This window comes from Arachis duranensis, chromosome 5 (genome assembly GCF_000817695.3).
Source record: "Arachis duranensis cultivar V14167 chromosome 5, aradu.V14167.gnm2.J7QH, whole genome shotgun sequence".
In the NCBI taxonomy this organism is placed as follows: Eukaryota; Viridiplantae; Streptophyta; class Magnoliopsida; order Fabales; family Fabaceae; genus Arachis; species Arachis duranensis.
This window is the reverse complement of record NC_029776.3, coordinates 80,904,649-80,925,727: the sequence shown is the minus strand read 5'-3', so window position 1 is coordinate 80,925,727 and position 21,079 is coordinate 80,904,649. Positions and strand designations below refer to the sequence as shown.

At 30.5% G+C, this 21,079-nt stretch overlaps 3 protein-coding genes across 4 annotated transcripts; 1 reads left to right on the top strand and 2 right to left on the bottom strand.

The window, feature by feature from the left end:
• Positions 1-3,577: 3,577 nt before the first annotated feature.
• On the bottom strand, positions 3,578-5,831 carry LOC110281550 (protein FAR1-RELATED SEQUENCE 5-like). The gene is made up of 2 exons (XM_021143883.1): positions 4,209-5,831; positions 3,578-3,670 (listed from the first exon to the last, which is right to left on the bottom strand). The coding sequence occupies exons 1-2, from the start codon at positions 5,829-5,831 to the stop codon at positions 3,578-3,580; spliced, it is 1,716 nt and encodes a 571-aa protein (XP_020999542.1).
• Positions 5,832-10,327: 4,496 nt separating this feature from the next.
• LOC107489698 (secoisolariciresinol dehydrogenase-like) lies at positions 10,328-12,361 on the top strand. Its single transcript, XM_021142840.2, has 2 exons — positions 10,328-10,371; positions 11,584-12,361. Exons 1-2 carry the CDS (start codon positions 10,328-10,330, stop codon positions 12,359-12,361), a joined length of 822 nt encoding a protein of 273 aa, XP_020998499.1.
• Positions 12,362-13,190: 829 nt separating this feature from the next.
• On the bottom strand, positions 13,191-19,749 carry LOC110272338 (3-hydroxyisobutyryl-CoA hydrolase 1-like). 2 transcript variants are annotated; one of them, XM_016110479.3, is made up of 13 exons: positions 19,609-19,749; positions 18,914-18,994; positions 17,998-18,061; positions 16,918-16,997; positions 16,756-16,839; positions 16,414-16,498; positions 15,634-15,719; positions 15,101-15,222; positions 14,321-14,381; positions 13,928-14,029; positions 13,705-13,806; positions 13,579-13,620; positions 13,192-13,497 (listed from the first exon to the last, which is right to left on the bottom strand). In XM_016110479.3, exons 1-13 carry the CDS (start codon positions 19,651-19,653, stop codon positions 13,360-13,362), a joined length of 1,092 nt encoding a protein of 363 aa, XP_015965965.1. In that variant the 5' UTR covers positions 19,654-19,749; the 3' UTR covers positions 13,192-13,359. The 2 variants fall into 2 exon arrangements, with proteins under 2 accessions (XP_020998498.1, XP_015965965.1); XM_021142839.2 differs by lacking the exon at positions 13,928-14,029 and having other exon boundaries at positions 13,191-13,497.
• Positions 19,750-21,079: the final 1,330 nt, after the last annotated feature.

The window sequence follows — 21,079 nt, the reverse complement described above, 5'->3', positions numbered from 1 at the left end:
GCCCTATTAAGGGCATGAACAGTTCAGGTCAGGCAAAGCGACCACTTGCGCAGTACTGGTGCTCTGGTGTGCCTAAAAGGACCACCCACTCTGGGACCATTACACATGACTCAGTTGACGGAGTCTGTGAAAAAGTTAGTTACAGCCTTGATAGCTTAACTAACAGCCTTTGTTTGTCTTTTAAATAAACGACTAACAAATGACACCGGTGCTGTGCAGATTTACAGGGACCTACCCGGCATGTCTAATCTTGAGTGCACAACAAAAGTATGTGAGATCTTCTCTCTTCCAGAAACATGCGGCATTCCACTGAAAATTCCAAAATTGGAGCCAATCGATTCTAACCATATCGTCGAGGAAGAACAGCTGGACTGTAGGAAGCTCGCAACCACTCAGCAGAATAGCCAGGCGAATGTTAATGTTTCTTCTATAGGGGTTGGGAGTGCATTCAAACCGTATGGAATGGTGAACGTAATGGAGTCTCCCGTGCTATTAATTCCACTGGCAAGAGTCCCCACCATTGAATGCTTAATATACAACTAATTACGCATTTAATTTATTGGTAGCTTATTTCTGGTGACTAACTAACATTGTATTGATTTTTCTTAAGGGATTCGATATGGTTTTTAGGCCAACCGTTCACATGGACCTGACACTTGACGAATGCAAGATGGCCGCTTACATTTATGGAAAAAATGATCAATATTTGTAGGGATAATCTGTGGTTATTAAAATCTTTAGAATGTACCTAATACTTATTCGTAGATAACGTTGTAATGGATCTGAATGTTGTTTCCTAAATACCAGGGAAATGCTGTTCAAGTTCTCAACATTGGAAGTACCTAGAGCAGGATTTCACTCCTTATCGCCGGTTTATATGCCCAATGTTGACGTGAGTACAATCCGACGGTGCCGTTAATGTTAGAAATATGATATAGATAAGAACGCTGACACATTTGTTTTCCTTTGTGCACAGATTATGAACATAATCCTTATGAGTGCATCCATGCGAGCCTGCTATGTTCTGCCACCTCGTGTTTGGTACACACCTTCCGTGTTTGCCGATGACGTCATAGCTATGAGGCCATTCGAGGTCATGAGAAGAAAATACATGAATAGATGGATGCCAGCAACTAGTCGTCTCGAACATGTTGTTAACGTAACCTTTAACTCCACATTTGCACCTTTTTCATTTAACTTATAACCTATCATTCATCTTTATGTGTTGATAGGTTTTGGTCCCGGTGTGCGAAGCAACATACACCTGGTTCCTGATGGTGGTGGACGCTAAGCATGGGAGGGTGTACTGCCTAGATGTGACAAGAGCTCCGGAGCACAAGGAGCGGAGGGAACGCAACATGTGAACCATTGTTAGTCTAATAGAATTTGCACAACATTCTACCTCACTGCAATAGTCCATAAGTTTTACAGTTCTGAATGCGGTTATCATTCCGTGCGATGTGACTACTTTGCTTTTCTTGCATGCAGCTACTAATGCTCCGCTAGTTTTTCAAGCTGGAATCTAACATGCTGAGCTTTTCCCATGTTAGTGCTGATCCGACCACTTGGGGACCAATTAAGTATCCCGATGGAGTCCCAAGTAACCCAGAATGGTAATTATTTATTTTTAACGTGTCATCTGTCCAACCCGAAGGAATCCGTGATTGAAATGCCATGTTCCGAATTTGCAGCAACGATTCATGTTTGTGGATTTTGAACTGGATCCAAACAGAAGGAAAATTCAAAGTTTCCAACCTTCCTTGGCAGGTTCGTGATCCATTATCTAAGCATGTTGTGTCTCTATGAAGGAGTAGATGCATTTTTACCGTTTATGTTCGTTACAAGCAGATGGACCGGCTGAAATTAAGGATGAAAACCGCAACAAAGATTGTCCTTTTGGATTGTAACGAGGTGAGGACAACAGTGGTCTCGAAGGCAGATGCAGCGTGGAGGAAGCTTATTCGCTTGAAGGAGTGAAAAACTTTCCAAATGTGGCCGAAAGACACAACACTAGTGCATTTTGTTATAGATTAAAGTTTGATTACAAGCAGGAAACTGTGATCTAAGTAGAAATCGTATTAATTGTTTCGCTAACTTCTATTTGGTATTATGTGGTATATGTATGTCTGCTTCTATATGTGTATGATGGCTACTTTTGTGTGTGGATACTAGTGGTCCTGTCAACAGACTAGAGCACAATATCCACACCCCCCAAGTTACACCAACTGTCATTGAATGGGGGGTATATGGCCAATACGTATTTGTGCCTAGGTTGTGGCAATTTGCTTGCCCTTCATGTTATATATGGCTGCTGGCTGCTTTTGCTAGGAAAACTATGTGAACCATATGAAGTTTATTAATGAATGAAGTTATAGCTAGTTTAAAAGTAATAGCAGGAGCTGTCCCAAATTTTTTCTTTGTTACATGGTGGTCGAACAAGAAAAGGGATAAAATCTGTCAGTCGATTTTGGTCATGTTAATTAAGATAAGGTATAAGAATGATATCTAGTTGTTGCTATATCCACTGTGCAGCAATATTATGGTATGGTATGAAATGAAAATCATAAAAATAGTTTGGGAATAAATTTTAGTTATGATTACAAAGACACAACACTCGTTCATCCTTAGGAGTATTGATTATATGAATAACATTTAGGAAACAATAAAGATTAGTTCACTATAAATAATGATAGCTTATTTTGTTTAAAAAAATAATAACTTAAATTCAAGCTCTGTTAGATGAAATAATTTTTGTTCTCATAAAGTTTAAAAATTGTTACATTTCAATTTCATTGCTTTGAAACTATAACCTATTATGAAATTTAACAATAATGAAGACTCTTAGCACAATACACATCTGTTAGATTAAACCTTCATTATTTTTGAATCTTACAAATATAAATTTTTGAAGGCAATTAAAATAAAATTTAAGATTATATATGTTTGTGGAAAGAAAAAATTTGTAATATTAGAATATTTTCATTAAATGAATTGTTTTCATGAATTGTTTTATTATAAGGGTATGAATGCATATAATTAAAATTAAGAATCTGGATCTGTGTATTGGTGGAACAATGAAACATCGATCATGAGGTTACTGGACAAACCCCATATGAAACGGTTTACCTGTTATGACGTTGAAGATATAAATATCAATCAACCCAAATGGGTGAAAGGGCTTGACCTTCATGCACGATTTATGTCACTTTTGGGGCAATATGGGAACACATCACGGTTTACATTACCCAAATCAATACCTTCATGCATCAATTCTCAAGGCAGAACGTCAAAATCATGGGTAACAACACGTAAAATCCAACTAATCGGCATAATCCCGTCCATTATGGAATTTATAATTCGAATCCACAAGGGACCTTGTGTTCTTACCAATAAAAGGAAGTACGAGCAGAATCTAACATTGTAGCCACCAAATAACATAGAAATTAGAGTTAGCACTTTATTATTAACAATATCCCTATATGCAAACATAAGAACTCAGATAGTAATCGGTTTCAGGCTAACATGTCGTCCTTAACATCATAGTTGGAATAACAGCTCACAACTAAGTCGACCGTCGTCATGGGTCTGCAAGCGAAAAATTTTCCCATTTGTCGCTTCCAGCTTGACATGCATTTTCAGGCCAACAATTATCTGGGACAACGATTGGTACCTGTTGCATTAACAAGTACGTCAAACCACACACCTGTTAACACCAACATTATGCAATGATAACGGAACGCCTTGCAGCATGAACATTGTAGTGGCTAAATCATACTTATGCACACAATAATTAGCATGAACGATTTGGAAAGAAGCAGCCTTAATAAAAGCCCAATAGTATGTTGTGAGTTTAATTTTATTAAAACAAGGACTGCTTCTTCCCCATTGTCAAGACCATAGCATATAACCGCAAAACAAGTAACATGTTAACATACAGTTCAGTGGGAATCAAAATATTAACACGTCAAGAATGCCCTGCGTGTATTACTCACTAACTGTATTTTATTTACCCACAGACTTATTTTCTAAATTTTTTACAAAAAATATGTGAGTCACATAATAATGAAATAACTACAGCTGCTCCAAAAACACCGTTTAGTTGAGTTCAAAAATTTAAATGCCATTAATATTAAACCGTTCGATAGAGTTAGTTTTATTGGTCACGTCGCATACTAAAGAGTCCATGCAGGAATAAGTTAGGTGGTAACCTTTGATCGCTTGCGTTTATTTCTCCCAGCATGTGATTCTTTGTTCCTCGTTGAAGCTTGCGCGCCTCCGTTGGGGCATATAGTCTTCCGGTGCCCTAGCTTCCCGCATGTGCTGCACTTTCTTTTGGTTTTCGACGCAGAACCGCCTGCTTGACTCATCCGACCCGTGCCTTTTGTTCTGACACGAATGGGGTCCTTCACCTCGCAATCATTTGCTGTTGTCATATCATCCGTTGATGGTCTTAAGCCGTACTTTATTTCAAGGAACAGAGCATCGCTCATAACCTTGTCTGAGTAAAGCTTGAAGTCTTCATCACTCATGCAAGCAACGCGCCCTAAACGCTTACACAGCTGGGAGAAAGCACCCAATCGTGTCCTATAGGTCACACTTGGGTCAGCAGTGTGTTGCTCACCACATTGGTTATGGATCTCCAATTTGGATGCCTTAGACCACCTACGCAGCACAAGGCTTTCAGGGATTTCCACCAAGTCTAGCCTAACACACACGGAAAGGATATGCACACAAGGAATGCCAAACGACTCCATACGCATGCAGGTGCAACTAAATCTGTTCGAGATATGGTCCCTATAAACCTTCCAATTCATCTCAGGCCTCCGATACTTCTGGAGAGTATATGCATGAGGGTTCTCACTGTCATTAAATTCATATATTCTAACACGAACACACCGTTTCAGGCTATCCCGGTATCTGAGAAACATTTCACGGGTGAACCTAGTCCATCCAGACTTTTCCAGCTCAATGAACTCCGTTTGTAGCACAGGTGTTCCGTACCATGAACGAAAGTCTAGCTCGTCCTCGGTGTCACGCAGAAAATCCACACACCTTTGAAAATTTCTGACAAATTCTAACACCCCGTACCTGCTCTCAACAAACCTCCCTAGTTTAGCATGTAGTGACTCGCACCTAGAGGTTGTCCGTACTCCAGCAAAAAATCTACCACGAATGTATGTGGTTATCCAAGCGTGCTTTTTGGTGTACAAGTCCTTAACCCACTCAACCTCCCTAACACCGCACTCATTGAGCATTGACTCCCAATGCGCTTCGAACTCCTCGATTTCCATATCTGCCAGCATGCAGTGTCTAAACATTTGTGTGAATCTCGGGTCGCTTATGTTAGCAGCTGCGTTCCTCAGCAGATGCCAGGCACACAACCGATGATGTGCGTCAGGAAAAACGGACTGGATTGCTATCCGCATGGCCGGGTCGCCATCCGTGATGACTGAATGCGGTGCCTTACCTTGCATGCATTCCAGAAACTGGCGAAGAACCCAAATATATGACTCCTGCGATTCGCATGAGACCATTGCTGTTCCAAATACGCATGTCTGGTTGTGGTGGTTTACTCCGGATAATACTACAACGGGTAGGTTGTACTTGTTGCGGCCATAGGTAGCGTCGAATGCTAGCACATCGCCGAATATCCCATAATCTTCCTGACAACGACCATCGCTCCAAAACAAGTTGCATAGGTGTTGCCCTGCACCCAACTTGTACCGCCAAAACATTTTCCCATCCATGCGTGCCAGACCTTCCAAGTACCTAATAGCTGCACTTACGTCTCCGCCTTGCAGAGCTCTCTGTTTCCGTATCTCATTATACATATCTTACTTTGTGAATGTTACCAGATTAAAGCCCCCTAGTTGTGCTGCGAAAGACTCATAAATCTTAGGTATGCTAATCCCAATCTCCCTCATGCTTGTTAGCTGAGCAACTTCTACCTCAGATATCTTCCTGTGTGACCGCAGATAATCAACAAGCTTCCCATACGCAAGTACGTGGTTATGCTCCTCGACAAAACGCGACACATACCACCTCCCACTACCTTCTTTCCTCTTTATCCTCATCTCCGCCATGCATCCGCATCGGGTTACAACCTTATGCTCCCTTTTGCGATCAACCTTTTCCAACCATTTCTTCTCTCGAAATCCTTGCCTATTACAAACAAACGTGTACCGCACTATCTCTCCGGCAGTGTTTCTAACCGTCTTGCCTCGCCTTGATGCAAAGCCCTTTAGTCGGCTGTAATTGTTATAGAAGCCGCTTGCCTCCTCAGGTGAAGAAAACTCCATTTCAAGAACATCTTCATCTCGCAACCCATCCAAACCGAAAAAAACGGGCAACATTGAAGCCCCCCTTCCTTCCCAATCGGATAACTCAGCATCTTCCTCCACTCTCGTATCATACATTGTGTCCTGAAAGAATAAGACAAACATTACGCTACCAGCTGGGATTATGTGGAATGCGTTCTGTTTAAATATTGCATATCCATGCATATTAACACTAAATAACATCAAAGCCTTGCATTTTAAATTAGTCTCAATGTATATTTTGCAAATACAATGTTCATAGGCGCTAATATGGTTATTAATTCAACCCTGATAACTTGAACTGAGAAACTCCTTTCAGGATTATTAATTTCATTTAATAAACATTATCATGTTGTAATTTAACATACAGTTTACCCAATCATCATAATGCTTGGCCACTACAACATGTTCATGCCAATCCATTTAATAAAGGATTTCCTTCTCGAGGCTCATTATCACAGATGCAACTGCTACATATTTCTTTAAAAGGTGAAACTTCAAAACTGCAAACTTAACACATACTACAGCCACGGCTAACTTAACAACAAAACACAAATCTAGCATTTCTTCTACGCATCAGACTCGTCACATCATAGTCACCACATAGAATATAACTTCTCACAACATAACCCTCACACCTGCTAAGAGTACAACCAACTCCATGAACAATACCACCCAAATGGTGTAATAGACCATTCCCATCCAATTCGATCCCACTCACATACTATAAATACAGATTGGCACGTATACCCGTCGTACCTGTGGATTTGACACACCAGCATTGCCCTCCATCCAGTTCTCCACAAGAGGCTCATTCCACATACACGCATCCTTGTAAAACTTGCTACTTGATGTCATTATTACCTAAAAGCCAAACATCTCAAACTATAACAAACAATAAACTAGGGATTGCACAAACTTCTTTGCCACCGTTACTATAATCAACTTGCCCGCCTCAAAACTGACTCACCCGATCAATGAAAAATTATGCCACTTACATACATCAAAAACCCTTACTTTACCACCTTATCTACTATCCAACATGCTTCCAACATCCACACAGCCTCCACTTGCCTACTACATACACAAACTTCCAAAAACACCACATGCATTACAACTACGACACAAAGAAGCAATCATGTTCACCATTAACTCCTAACATTGCTAACAATACAGGTACAAAGCAATTTGTAAAAAAATAAATACCGAAGGCTTTTTCAGAAAAAACAAAGGACAATAACGCATTTTTTGGAGCAGCAAATTCAAGGGTTTGTAACCGGATTAAGCAACAAACTCAATTACCTCAACTTTTTTCAGAACACAGTTTACGCTCAATCATCTCATTAGATCAAGAATGCGGTTAAACCAACATTAACACATCACACAAATTTTCAACAACATCATATAATATTTTTCATAATTTTTAAGAACAACAACAACATCAAATTAGAGTAGTAAAAAATCCATTATTTCAGAGACAGGTTAAACTTTCAACAACACTGTCACGATCGAGAAATTAAATTGAAAACAAAACGGAAATTGGCAGAATGAGTCTCACACGTCGACGGACTTACACAGGGCGATCGGACCCCGCGTCGACGAACAAAATTGCGCGATGTCGACCGTGTTAAGTTAACACGACCCGCGATCTATGGTGCCAACTCGTGCAATCGGGCGGGTGAGATAAACAAGGCCTCTGCCGCGATGACCGTTTACTTAGATTCCAACCTCCGCCGTTATCAGGGATCCACAAGTTGAAGGCCACAGTCACTTTAAGTACATGAACAAACAACACAAACGATGAGGGATGAGGACGGCCTCCAAGCCTCCATGGGTGAGAGCACACTATCAGATTAGGGCATCTGGGGTTTTCCAAAACGACAGCGTATTTCAGCCCAAACACTCTAACTCTTAAACCAGCTAGCTGAGGGGCTACTTGGCTTCATTTTTCCTTCGAGCTGATCACTTCTCCTGTCGTTATTTTTGGCTTTGTTCAGGGACATTAATGTCATTTCACATGCGGCTACAAGACAAAGTAAAAAAACGTGACCGGCCGTACATGAATCATCAGATCCAGAAAAGTGGTCTGGATCACTGGAAAGGTTTCCTAAAAAACATACCAATAATTAAAGATAATGGCTACGATTTTTAAATCTTGTGCAGTTGCGTCACGCTTTCGAAGATATGGCTATTATTTTTAAACGTGTTACACAAACTACCCACCCTAGCTAGGTAGCTAGAAAAATGTATATCACACTATGCTTAGGAACTCTCTTGTTGATATAGTCGCTGCTACTCAATAAATACCAAGCAAGAGCTAACAGCCTGACACAAAGATTGCAAGGAAACGAGAGATGAGTTATCAAATAATTTGAGAATAAAAGAGTTGTGGATTTCCTCGCCCGTATAGTAGTACTTAATAAGGTAAGAACAACTAACCTGACATTTTTGGCGGTCTTGACATATCACTCGAGTATTTTTTTAAAAACTAAATTTGGTAAAAAAAACATAAATAATTATATTTCTAATATATTTTGTTAAAAAAATGTTTTTCGATTTAAATAAATTTTTGTATTGATATTTTTTTCTTTTTATTTATCTTACACTATTTTATTTTTTTTTAAATTTAACAAAGATTAAATTTTAAATTTTTCAATTAAAAAATTTTGATATCATAATATATGTAATCACTTCTTTTAAAATTTAAGTTGAAATATTTAAAAAATGAGCTATTATCATAATCATACAGAACATGCATATACTAAAAGAAAGAAATATAATTCATAATTTTCTTTATATATATTATATTATATAAGACTAACTCGTGAACTAGTCAAAACAATTCGTATACTTTTGGTATATTTAAATTTTGAAATTAACCTAAATTATTTATTTATTAAAGAGCCAATCAGCCAAGCTATTATTTGTGCTCAATTATTATTTGGGTACACATAGTATATGCTCTGTTAGATTTATTTATACTAATCTTTTTAAGAGATTAATATTAACATCATATTCACCAGAGAAATGATAATGTTATATTTTATATAAAAAAAAAACAGCAGTGATGTTGTCACTATATCACTTAAATTTCAGCAATTACATATGTAATATATAATAAAAATAGAGTAAATTATATTATTGTTTTAATCCTTAACATTTATTTAAGATTATGTTCTAATTTTGTCACTAATATTTAAAACGTTATATTTTTATGAGAAATATTTTATTTTAATTTTTTGGTCAAAATTAAAATATTTTCTTTTTAAAATACTTTTTTTATTATTATCTTATTTTATTATTATTATTCTATCTATTTTCACTTTTAAATCACTACAATAACTACAATGATCACTATAATTACGATTTTTGTTGTTATCTATAAAAAAAATCACAATAAACAAAAAGGGTATTTTTAAAAAATAGGACGTTTCAAATGAAATTAAGACTTGCCTTAAATATTAGAGACTAAATTTAGTATTTTATTCTAAAAAATATTATTGTCATAAAATTACTTATCCTAAAAACAAGGTGATAAGAGGATGTAACATGAATGATTATATTTTTAATACTCTCCCTCAAAAAATAACTTCCTTTGAGTTTGTTTAATTTTTTACATAAATTTTCTTTTCTCTTTTTATTTGCTTTATGCTATTTTTTTATTTTTTGGCATTCACAAAAAATCGAACTCTAGACCTTTAAAACATAGAACTTCAAAATTATGTCATAAAATTACTTCTCACAAAATTTTAAACGAATAAAAAAGGATAATATAAATTATTATATCTCTAACATATATAAAATCATTTAATCTTAAGCGATATTGGTGTAATTTAGTTTTCTTACTTTAAAATTTTAATTTGCAAGTTTTTATGAAAACTGCATAAAATTATATATAATTCAATTTGATAATCTTAAAAATTATTGTCTTGCATTTATAAAATTTGGATTATTATATAAGTACTTAAATCGTCCATCTTGCAGAGATATATATATATATATATTTTGTTATGGCAACTGCGAGCTTTTTAGATACTGCTCACGATGCAAAAAGGTATGACAAACAAATTAAAACTACCAATACATGTAAACCTAGCTAGTATGCTTTTTTGTTGTTATATATTTGTTTTAACCATCAAAAGCTACAAAAATGAATATTAATTAATATATAGATACGAGATATATGACGATATATGTGCACAAATTAAAATATTTCAATTATACGCACAACACACACACTAACATACTATTGATGACCACTTAGTTTTTATCTACTTTTAGTAATATATTATAAAGAGTTTAATTTTAATGCATTCACAGTATAAATTTTTTATACGATTGTGCAATTACATTCGTTCTTTTGGATGATCATTTATATGATTAATGTAAAAGATAATTATTTTTATTAATATAGCGTTATGTAAATAAATACACGTATAAATTTTTTTACACTAACTATAATATATCAAAATTAAATTCATATTATATAACATAATTATAGGATTTAGGATTTATTAGAATATTTAGAGTTTAAAGTTTAAAATTTAATGAAATAATAATGATATTTTAGGGAGAAAAAAAAGGTGAAACAGATTAAAAAATAATTTTAAAAAAGTTGGCTTAATTGATAATATTGGCAAATTGAAAATTAATTCCCTGTTGAGATTGATATATAATAAAGGATACGGTATATTTTTTGTTTTTAAAATTTGTAAAAGTTTTAAAAATATTATTAAGTTTTATTTTGTTTCAAATTTATTACAGAAGTTTTCAATTTACATCAAATATATCTTTGACGCCTAAATTTTTAAAAATTTAAGACTAATCTAACAATAATACATAAAAATTATGCACCTATTTGCTTGTGTTGAAGGTTGTTCTTATAAAATTGTTGCTGAATTGGCCTTAAATTTTTTGAAAAAATTAGTCGTCAGGGGTATATTTGATGCAAATAAAAAATTTTTGGGATAAAATTAAAATAAAATAAAACTTAAGGATATTTTTAAAACTTTTGTCAAATTTTAGAGACAAAAACTATACTTTACCTATAATAAATTTAGGAACTTGAAGTAATCAATATATATAGGAACTTAATTTTTACTTAGTTAATATTAATTAATTTTTAAATTTCTATTTTTAAAATTTGAAAATGAAAATGAAAATTTAAAAAATAATTTAAAAAAAATCTAATTAAACTCATAAATTATTAATCATTATTATATTTCATACCAAGATTGTATTGCTCTGTACCTTAAAATTTATGCAGACTTGAAGGAAAGGTGGCTTTGATTACTGGAGGGGCTAGAGGCCTTGGTGAGTGCATGACAAGGCTTTTCTGCAAAAATGGCGCCAAGGTTGTGATTGCCGACATTCGAGATCAACTAGGACTCGCACTCCAAGATACCATAGGAGTTGAACTCGCAACCTATGTACATTGTGATGTAACTAAAGAAGATGATGTCGAAAATGTAGTTAACATAGCAATATCAAAGTATCAAAAGCTAGACATAATTGTGAACAACGCTGCAGCAATAGATGATTATCGTAATCCTAGCATTATAAACAATGATGTATCCGAATTCGAGCGCGTTCTTAGGGTTAACCTCACAGGACCTTTCTTGGTAATCAAGCATGCAGCTAGAGTGATGATCCCGGAAAAAAAGGGTAGTATTGTAAATGTAGGGAGTGTAAGTTCAAGCGTTGGAGGGGTTGCAACTCATGCATACACAAGCTCCAAACATGGCTTAATTGGACTCACAAAGAATGCAGCTGCTGATCTTGGCAAATTTGGGATAAGAGTGAATTGTTTGTCTCCTTACTTTATTGCGAATGATGCAGGTAAAGAGTTCTTCAAACTTGATGAGGAAGGGTGCTTAAATGTTTATTCCAATCTTAAAGGGGTTCATTTGATGGAAGAAGATGTAGCACAAGCTGCAGTGTATTTGGCTAGTGATGAGTCCAAGTACATTAGTGGTCATAATCTAGCTGTGGATGGTGGTTTTACTACAATCAATCCAATTTTTGGTGTGTTCTCACAATCTTAAATTGGAATCTTCAATTCATAGTCATCTCTTTTATGGATCTGATGAGTCAATCAATAATGTAATAACTGATTCACTCTTCCTATGAAATCTTTATTGTCTCTGCTTCCAGCTGCTTAATATATATTCATATTTCCTGGCACTAGGTAAACTTTATGTTTATATCATAGTTAATTTAATCTTATGAAGGGTATTGGTGCTTAATTGTGTAGGGTGTTGTGTTATATCTTGTAATGCCTCAAACAATTATCCATTTTGTAATTCACTTTACTTGAGATCAAATTACACTTTCATTCAATCTTCATTATCTCAATTGCTTTCCTTCAAAACCATTCATAGTTACCTTCTTGTTCAAGACTCTAAAGAGAGATATCCTTGCTTTTATTTCTAACGGATATAACATACACTTTATAATAGCTATCTATTTATTACGTTAAATATTATTAAACTAATGCATTATATTAGAAAACAAGTAAAAACTTACATATATTACACCACAACAAATATTATTTGTAGGGACAATAACATAATGATTACTGTATATTTTATTTAATTATATTTTAGTAATAGTTATATATTTGTCTTTATTACTACATGTTATAATAAAATTATATATTTTTTGCGACAGTTAAAATTTTTTTATTAGTAACTATATAAATGTCACTAAAATCTTTTAATGATAAAAATATAAAATAACTAATATCTCATTACTAGAAAATATATTAACAATTATTTTGTTACAGTTAAAAACAAATAAATAAATAATCTCTAAAAGTGATTTTGTCAATAATATATTATATATATAATTCACATTCGTAGATGAATAAAGGAAGCATATTATGCCCCCACAAATATATATATTAACAACGGACAACATAATTAACTTTATCGATTATCCAACATAAATTTTGGATATAACTAAAATTAACCTTCAACTTTTATCCTTTTTTTTTTTCTCACTTAATCTTCACCCACCAGAGCTTATATCTTGAATTTAATAATTATAATCTGCTGGCAGTTATGATTGGAGAATGGAATCTTTGAGGAAGTTGTAAAGGCTCCCATGCATGGTCAGTGATATTTGTAAAGTGTTGCTCCACCATTTCGTCACTAACCAACTCTAGCTTTGAAGGCTCCCACTAGTCCAAAGTATGAAAATCACACTTAGCTTAACAAGGGAGGAAAAAATTATAAGCCAAGTAATTATTTATATCTAATACCTTAGGCTTGTTGTCTTTATCAAACAGCTTTGCTCTTGAACCCTATTAACACGTTTTAATTTGAGTAAATTGGAGAGAGAGAGAGTTGTTTAGCTTATTCAGCGGAAAAATTGTTCAAATATTCACCTCGTAGAAATCGTTGCTCACTGTTCTTTTAAAGAGATGGCTAGCAATGTTATAATCCCTGTGAAGACATTGTTCAATGTTTTGTATTCTACCTTTTCTGATCTGAAAAATATCGATGCGAATTCATGATTTCAATCACTATTTAATAGTTAGTGCAAAAAATAAAATTTCAATAACAAAGAATTTAGTTTGGATATAATATTTTCCCGTAGTATATACTTACAGATTTTAAGAAAATCTTAAGACTCATGGGACTTGAAGAACGCATAGAGTTTAATGCATTTGTTATCCACTTTTTTTCTGCTCCATTTTCTAATTCATTTTCCTATATAAATAATTTTAAAAATTATAGTTCCGTTCCAAGTTTAATTTCAACGTAACAGATATACTAAATAATATACATGCACATGTATTATAAATCAACTATGCTAAGGATTAAAAAAACCATTAAATAAATTATTTATATAAACTATACAATAAAATATAAAATATATATTGAAATAGAATTAAATAATTAGTCACAAAAAATTAGAATTAAATAATTATGTATTTATACATAAATTAGTTAAATTAATGATTAATTTTAGTATACCAATAATATTTTTACTGTACTTACCAAAGATTGAATTATATCTTCCACTGTCCCTTTTGAGAAACATTTGTTTATAATCTCCAATCTATTTTTCATCGTCGTAGAAATAGGATTCATTACATATTAGAATTTATAATAATAACTCAAGAATAATAAATTAAATTTATATTTATCAGATGTTGTCTGAATGCATAAAAAAAAATAAAGTATATATTTATATGTTAATGATATAATTTGATCATAAAGATTAAATCATCCTAATATCAAACTAAATAATAAACATAGAATTAATATGAAATATATCTAAAAATTATATTAATTTATAATATCTTAAAAAATAATTATATTATATGTACACAAAAAATTATTTACTTAATTAGTTATTCATATAAAATACGAATTGAAATATAAAATAAATAATTTTTAATTAACTGTCTCATAAATAGGAAGTTGAGTATCTTTTATAACTTATTTAATTGTCATTAAAGAAATATCATTATAATAACATATTTAAATTTTTTTAATAACAATTGAACAAGTGTTATAAGTCATTGAGAATATTCAATTTTTTCATTTTATAAAAAAATTAATTAAAAATTACTTATAAAAATTAAAAATAAATAAAATCATATATACATATATATAAATACAAATATATTGTGACTGATCTTATTACTAATTTTTTATATGGAATTAACCATTTTTATCTTGAATATATTCTAACGGTTAACATGCATTGTATCAATTCTCAAATATCTTAACTAAAACTAGAATAAACATTTTCTTGTTGACTTAATTAATTACCTCTTGAAAGGGCTATCCTTTTTCACAGTTGGTTTCTCTGTGAAAGTTTCTATTAAAGCAGAAACTGTTGATACATTTGAAGAAGTAATAGCTTGTAGGGCATTTTCCAATGCATTAAGCTTCTATTACATAGAATAAAAAACAAAAAATATAGCATTGATGACAAAATATGATACTTCAAATTACAATGTGAAAATTGAAATAAATATATGGTTACGTTACGAATCCAATAATTATAGGCAAATCTTCCATTCCGGAGAAGCTTTGAAATAAAAGAATTATTTTTGAAAATTATACATATAATATTTGTTAAATTTATACATAATGTTTACGATGGTTATATGATTTCGGTAAAAATAATTAAAGTACTTTTTCAATATTTAAAAATACTTCTTAATTTGATTAAAAGTAAAAAAAATTGTAAAAAAAAGCATTACTTTTAGAATTTAAAATTTAACATAAAAGAAATAATAATTTAAAAAGAACTAACTGATATTAACTAATTTTTTTCCTAATTTAACTCATAATTTCACCGTAGAATGGATGAAATGTGTAGCTAATCCACATGCTGCCATTTCTATTCCGTCCAGACGAGCTCCGGTTAGTCCTAGGTACTCCCCTACATATAATAAATAAATAATTAAAATTTTTCATTAATCAAAATAATTAAAAATTAAAAATTATTGTAGACATTTTATACTTATCCCTCTTAACTTTTGAAATAAATAATTTTATAACAATATTACACATATATGAATTATAACCCGTTATATATAGATATATAAATTATATTTAAAATAGTGACTGATTTTAGTCATCAATAAGACTAATCGTTAATAACAATCAATTTATTTTTTAAGATCAAAAAAATATTGGTAGTCAAATTAATTCCTATAACAGAAATTAGCAATTTTAGTTGCTCATTAAATATCGGTTGTTATTTGTTTTAATATAGCGACCGAATTAGTAATTAAAACAAAAAATTTTAGGCTATCAGATCAATCGGTCGCTAAATCAATTTTTATTTTTAATTTAGTTATTGATTTTGCAATCAACATAAAAACAGACTAAAAAATATTGTTCGATATAAATAATTAGTTACTAAATCAATTATTAAATAATATAATAACAATTAATTTAGTGATCGATATTGTTTGATGCTGATTTAGTAATCTTAGACAAAAGTCGGTCACTAATTATTTTTAAGTTTAGCGACCACAATCGGTTGCTAAAAGTTTAATATCAATTAAAAAAAAATCAATCGTTATTGAGGTAATTTTTTATAATGAGAATCATGTGAGCTATCTAATTACCAAAATAGCCAGGAAGCCTAGATAAGAAGTAACTTGCACTCACATCTGGAAAAAAGCCTATATATGTCTCTGGCATAGCAAATACCTACAACAAATAATAATAATAATAATAATCGTGATCCATCAAATGTCAATACATTTATTTATAGATCAATGCTAAGATAGTTCATCATCATCGTCGTCATCATCAAATGTCAATATATACATATTTTTTTATAGATCAAATGCCAAGTTAAATTAGTGAAACTTTAGTTTAGGTTTGTATAGCTTTTTATTATATTTGTATTAAAATTTTAAGAATGTGTAAGTGGACTGAAATTGATCTTATCTAGAGAAACATACAGCTTTTTCAGTCACAATTCTAAAGGTCGTATTCATGGAAAGACCCGCTCCTCCTCCCATAACCACTCCATTAATCACAGATACCTGTTTCAACAATTGAATATAGAAATGTAGTGTATTAATAATAAGGAGAAGAATAATATATAATAATTAAAAACTCACTAGAGGCTTTTTGTAGGTCGCTGCCAAATGGTCCAAAATGAGTTGTTTTCCATAAAATTTCAGAGGATAGGTCCAGTGTCCTGGTTAGATTCAAGTAGGGGTTACAAAATAATATAATCTCTTGATAAATTTAAACCACCTAATTCATTATGAATTTAACTAAAATACAGATCAAACTCTGTCTTTGTTATTTTTTAGAAAGACACAGCGATATTATCTAAAAGTAAAGGGACACTTTAGTCTACAGCATTATTATTTTAGGACATGCAAATCTTTTGTTAAAAAAGTCTACTAGATAATTAGAAAAGTTAATTTTGTAGGGATTTTATTTATAATATGTTGAGTTTAACAAACTATTAATATAAATTTATTTTTCAAAAATTATTTTATTAAGAATGTTTAAATGAAGATCATTATTGTCAGTGATGTCAAACAAAAATAATAATTACAGTATTAAGATCATACTTTTTAAAAAGAAAAAATAGCATTATAAAAAAATGAAAGAAACAAATATTATGGTATTAATATTAGTATTGATGGTAGTAAAAAAGATAATGATAATAATGACAAGATATGATTGTACAATTAAAATAGTAAAGATAAAAATTATAATAATAATAATAATAATGATAATGATGATGTAGAAGGTGGTAATTGTGATGATAATATATAGTTTTTAAAAAAATTTGTGAGAGAGGAGTTTAAACCCTCATAAATTATAAATAAAATTTTTTACAAAATTACTTTTTGTTATTATTAAATAATTTTTTTAACAAAAGTGTATTGTGCTAAAATAATATTTTAGAGACCGAAGTATCTTTTTTTATAAAAATCGTTTTATCTTTTAAAAAAGTGAATAAGAGTCGAGTTTTATTAGTCTTTATTCAATTTGACCATAAAAAAAATGGTTTTGTTCTATACGTTATATTCAATATGGTTAAAATTGAAATTTGAAAATTTAAAAAATAAATGAAAACCGTCTTATTTAATCAAAATCATAATATCAAAAATTAAATCGAAATTTTACCTATTTTGATTATGTAGGTATGTTGATGGTTTTTATTTGTGGGTTATATATACCTGTGAGTGAGGAAGAAATTACAGATACTACATCACCTCCGGCACAAAATCCTTTTCCATTTCCCTAATTACCATTGGGAAATATGTTAATACAAAAACATATATATAAGTCCACCATCAATATATAAATGCCAAATACTGTTTAATTTGAATTATAAAAGTAAACATAATAATAAAATTATTAGGATAAACTGGTAAAGTATATTTTTTATTCTTAACATTTATAATTTTTTTAAAAATATTTTTAATGTTTAATTTCATTTAATCTTTTTTCTTTAATATTTTTAATTTTTTTAATTTTATTATTAACATTTTTGAATTGTGTCAAAATTATTTTTAGTCATTTTTTATTTTGTTCATAATATTTTACATGATAAAACTAGTATCTACAAATAATTTTGATACAAATTAAAAATATTAAAGATAAAATTAAATATAATTAAATATTAAAAATATTTTTAAAGAAAATTACATACATATGTTATGAATAAAAAACATATTTTATTTAAATTATTAATAACAAGAAAGTACATATATATTTTAAATGACGATTTCGTTACCCTTATTATATTTATTTTCTATAGACAATATATAGTGGCCCCAAATTGTTACGAAAAGACAAGTATAAAAACAAATATTTTATAGTTTAATTGCTGAAGGGTTAGAAATCACAGGCAAAATATTAGTTCTCAAGTACTGAGGTCTAATAAAAGGAGAGAGTGCGCAAATTAAAATCACTTTCGTGCATTATATAATATGAATTACTACAATTATTTGTGTATTTAAATTATTTTTTAATTAATAAAAAAAACGAATGTTGATGGTTAAGAAAATACTAATATATGTTATAAATTATACGTGTAGAGGTACTAGGTAGTATACTTATTTGCAAATTATTAATATTTAAATTACTTACCATTTCATAGTTAAGGCTATTTAACTTGTGAGGCCTATTTAGTATCACCAACTTCACAGCAGAATTTCCAGCGGAAAGTACCTGCAAGGAGACATGCATATTCTTATAGTTGAACTATATATCATTAAATTTATTGTTAGTTATTGCATGCTTCTTATTAGAGAATTCATAATGTGTACTTACACTTCTATAGATATAGTTATTGAGTCAAATATTTTTATTAATATAAAACTCATAACTGAATTTTTTTTTGTAATTTTTTTTATAGAAAAGATAAAAAAATAGCTGTTGTACATAACTAATTAGTAAAATCATAAGAACAATTTAATCAATCATTATTACTGTTGAAATATTATTTAGTTGAATTTATATGTATAAGTAGTTTGTAACTTATGATATATATGTCATATAGTAAATACATAGATATTTTTTCATTTTCTAATCTCTAATCTCTTATCCAGGGTTCTAAACATTACAACATATGGTAATAGGAATATCATAATATATAGGAAAGAAAAGATAACTTTTAATTAATCAATATTAATTTTTTTTAAGAATTATAATTTAAGATAATCTAGAATTAAGAGATTAACATATAAGATCTAGAATTTAAAATAAATAAAATATTTAAAAAAAAAACTCTTAATAACATTACTCAAAACAAAGAGACTTGAAGAAGAAGAGAGAAAAACAACCTGGTTTATTGGTTGTGTGTCAAACTTAAAACTCAACAGAGCCATGGTGCAATTTAGTTATGGTCTATATAATGAGACAATTCTGAATGTGATATATATGTATATAGAGAGAAGTGCATGTTTGAGCACAATACAACCCTCTCCATGACTCCATCTCTATAAATAATCACGAGAATAATAATAATGAAAAAAACGCTCGTGAACTAACACGCAAAACGATAAATAAAATAACAAGGCTTCAATGGAGCTTTCAATTTGTCTACGATATGAACCGTTATTGGTTGATGAGAAAATAAAAGAACACCGTGGAAAGATTCAATGCACTATAAGTCAAGTGCAACGAACCTTCTTATTCTCTTCTTCTCATCTTTATTTTATTTATTAATTTTGTGTTTTAATTTATATTTGGATCGGAGAATGTATTAACTTGATGTTCCATTATTTTCTTCGTTTTTTAAGTTTTGTTTCTAGTGGTCCTAGATAATAGAATTAACGAAGATGGAAAAAAAAATAAAGTATAATAAAAGAAACTAAGATTTTCATATGATTTTACCTTAATAATTTTTTTTTTTGAGATATTTTGTTCTTAAATTACTTGAATAGGAATGGTAAAAATATATACCTGTAAAAACAGATATGAAGATTTATAGGAGTTTATATAAAAAAAGGGCTTAATTTATATTTATATTTATCAAAATTTGTATACATAAATAAATATAGTTTGCACTCATATTTACTAGAATTTATATATATAAATTTGATGTTTGTTTTAGATTTTTAATCAAATATTAGTCAAAATTACTAAAAACTATTAGCTCTAAAAAATTTCTGACTTTTTAAGGTGAAAGTTATATAGATATTATTGATAGTTCAGGGAAAAAAATTAAAAATAATTAAATATTAGACCTTTTTTTGTCATATATATAAGTTTTATTTGATACCATGTTATGAGTAACTATATCTACTAAATTTAAATTCTTAATTTATTTATTAGATGCGTGCACACAAATGAGTATATGTATGTATGCTGTTGCTAACAAGGAATAGTTATAAATGGCTAATTAATTAGTCTAGAATTTAGAATGCTTTGATTCTTATTAAATCAAATTTAATATATAGAAGTGCCGACAAACTACTTATTTATGAATGATTTTTTTTCTGTTATTTAAAGGAAAAAAAATTAAAATAGAAGCTTCTTCTTTGATATTTATTACCAGTTCAACACTCAAACACACAAGTAGGGCAAGAAAAAAAGGCTATATAAAATTAAGGTGGGAACTTCAGAAAGCTATGAGTATTGAGTAAGCCATGAAAGATAAAGAAAATGAAAAATATATCATCAAATTGCTTGCATGGGTTTAACTAGAAAACGACAATCAGCGGGTAGTTGTAACTTTTTTTTTTAATTTAAATAAAAAATTTATTTTCTATTTTGAATCATTGTAGACAAAATTATGTTTATGTATATTAT

Excerpts from the sequence above, each read along its gene's own strand:
- LOC110281550 (XM_021143883.1), bottom strand. The coding sequence starts at position 5,831 with ATGTATAATGAGATACGGAAACAGAGAGCTCTGCAAGGCGGAGACGTA. Across the intron at positions 3,671-4,208 it reads ATAAACGCAAGCGATCAAAG|GTACCAATCGTTGTCCCAGA; the intron begins GTTACCACCTAA and ends TTAATGCAACAG.
- LOC107489698 (XM_021142840.2), top strand. The coding sequence starts at position 10,328 with ATGGCAACTGCGAGCTTTTTAGATACTGCTCACGATGCAAAAAG. Across the intron at positions 10,372-11,583 it reads ACTGCTCACGATGCAAAAAG|ACTTGAAGGAAAGGTGGCTT; the intron begins GTATGACAAACA and ends AAATTTATGCAG.
- LOC110272338 (XM_016110479.3), bottom strand. The coding sequence starts at position 19,653 with ATGGCTCTGTTGAGTTTTAAGTTTGACACACAACCAATAAACCAG. Across the intron at positions 16,998-17,997 it reads AATTTCTTCCTCACTCACAG|GACACTGGACCTATCCTCTG; the intron begins GTATATATAACC and ends GAATCTAACCAG. Across the intron at positions 15,223-15,633 it reads CACATTTCATCCATTCTACG|AAGCTTAATGCATTGGAAAA; the intron begins GTGAAATTATGA and ends TCTATGTAATAG.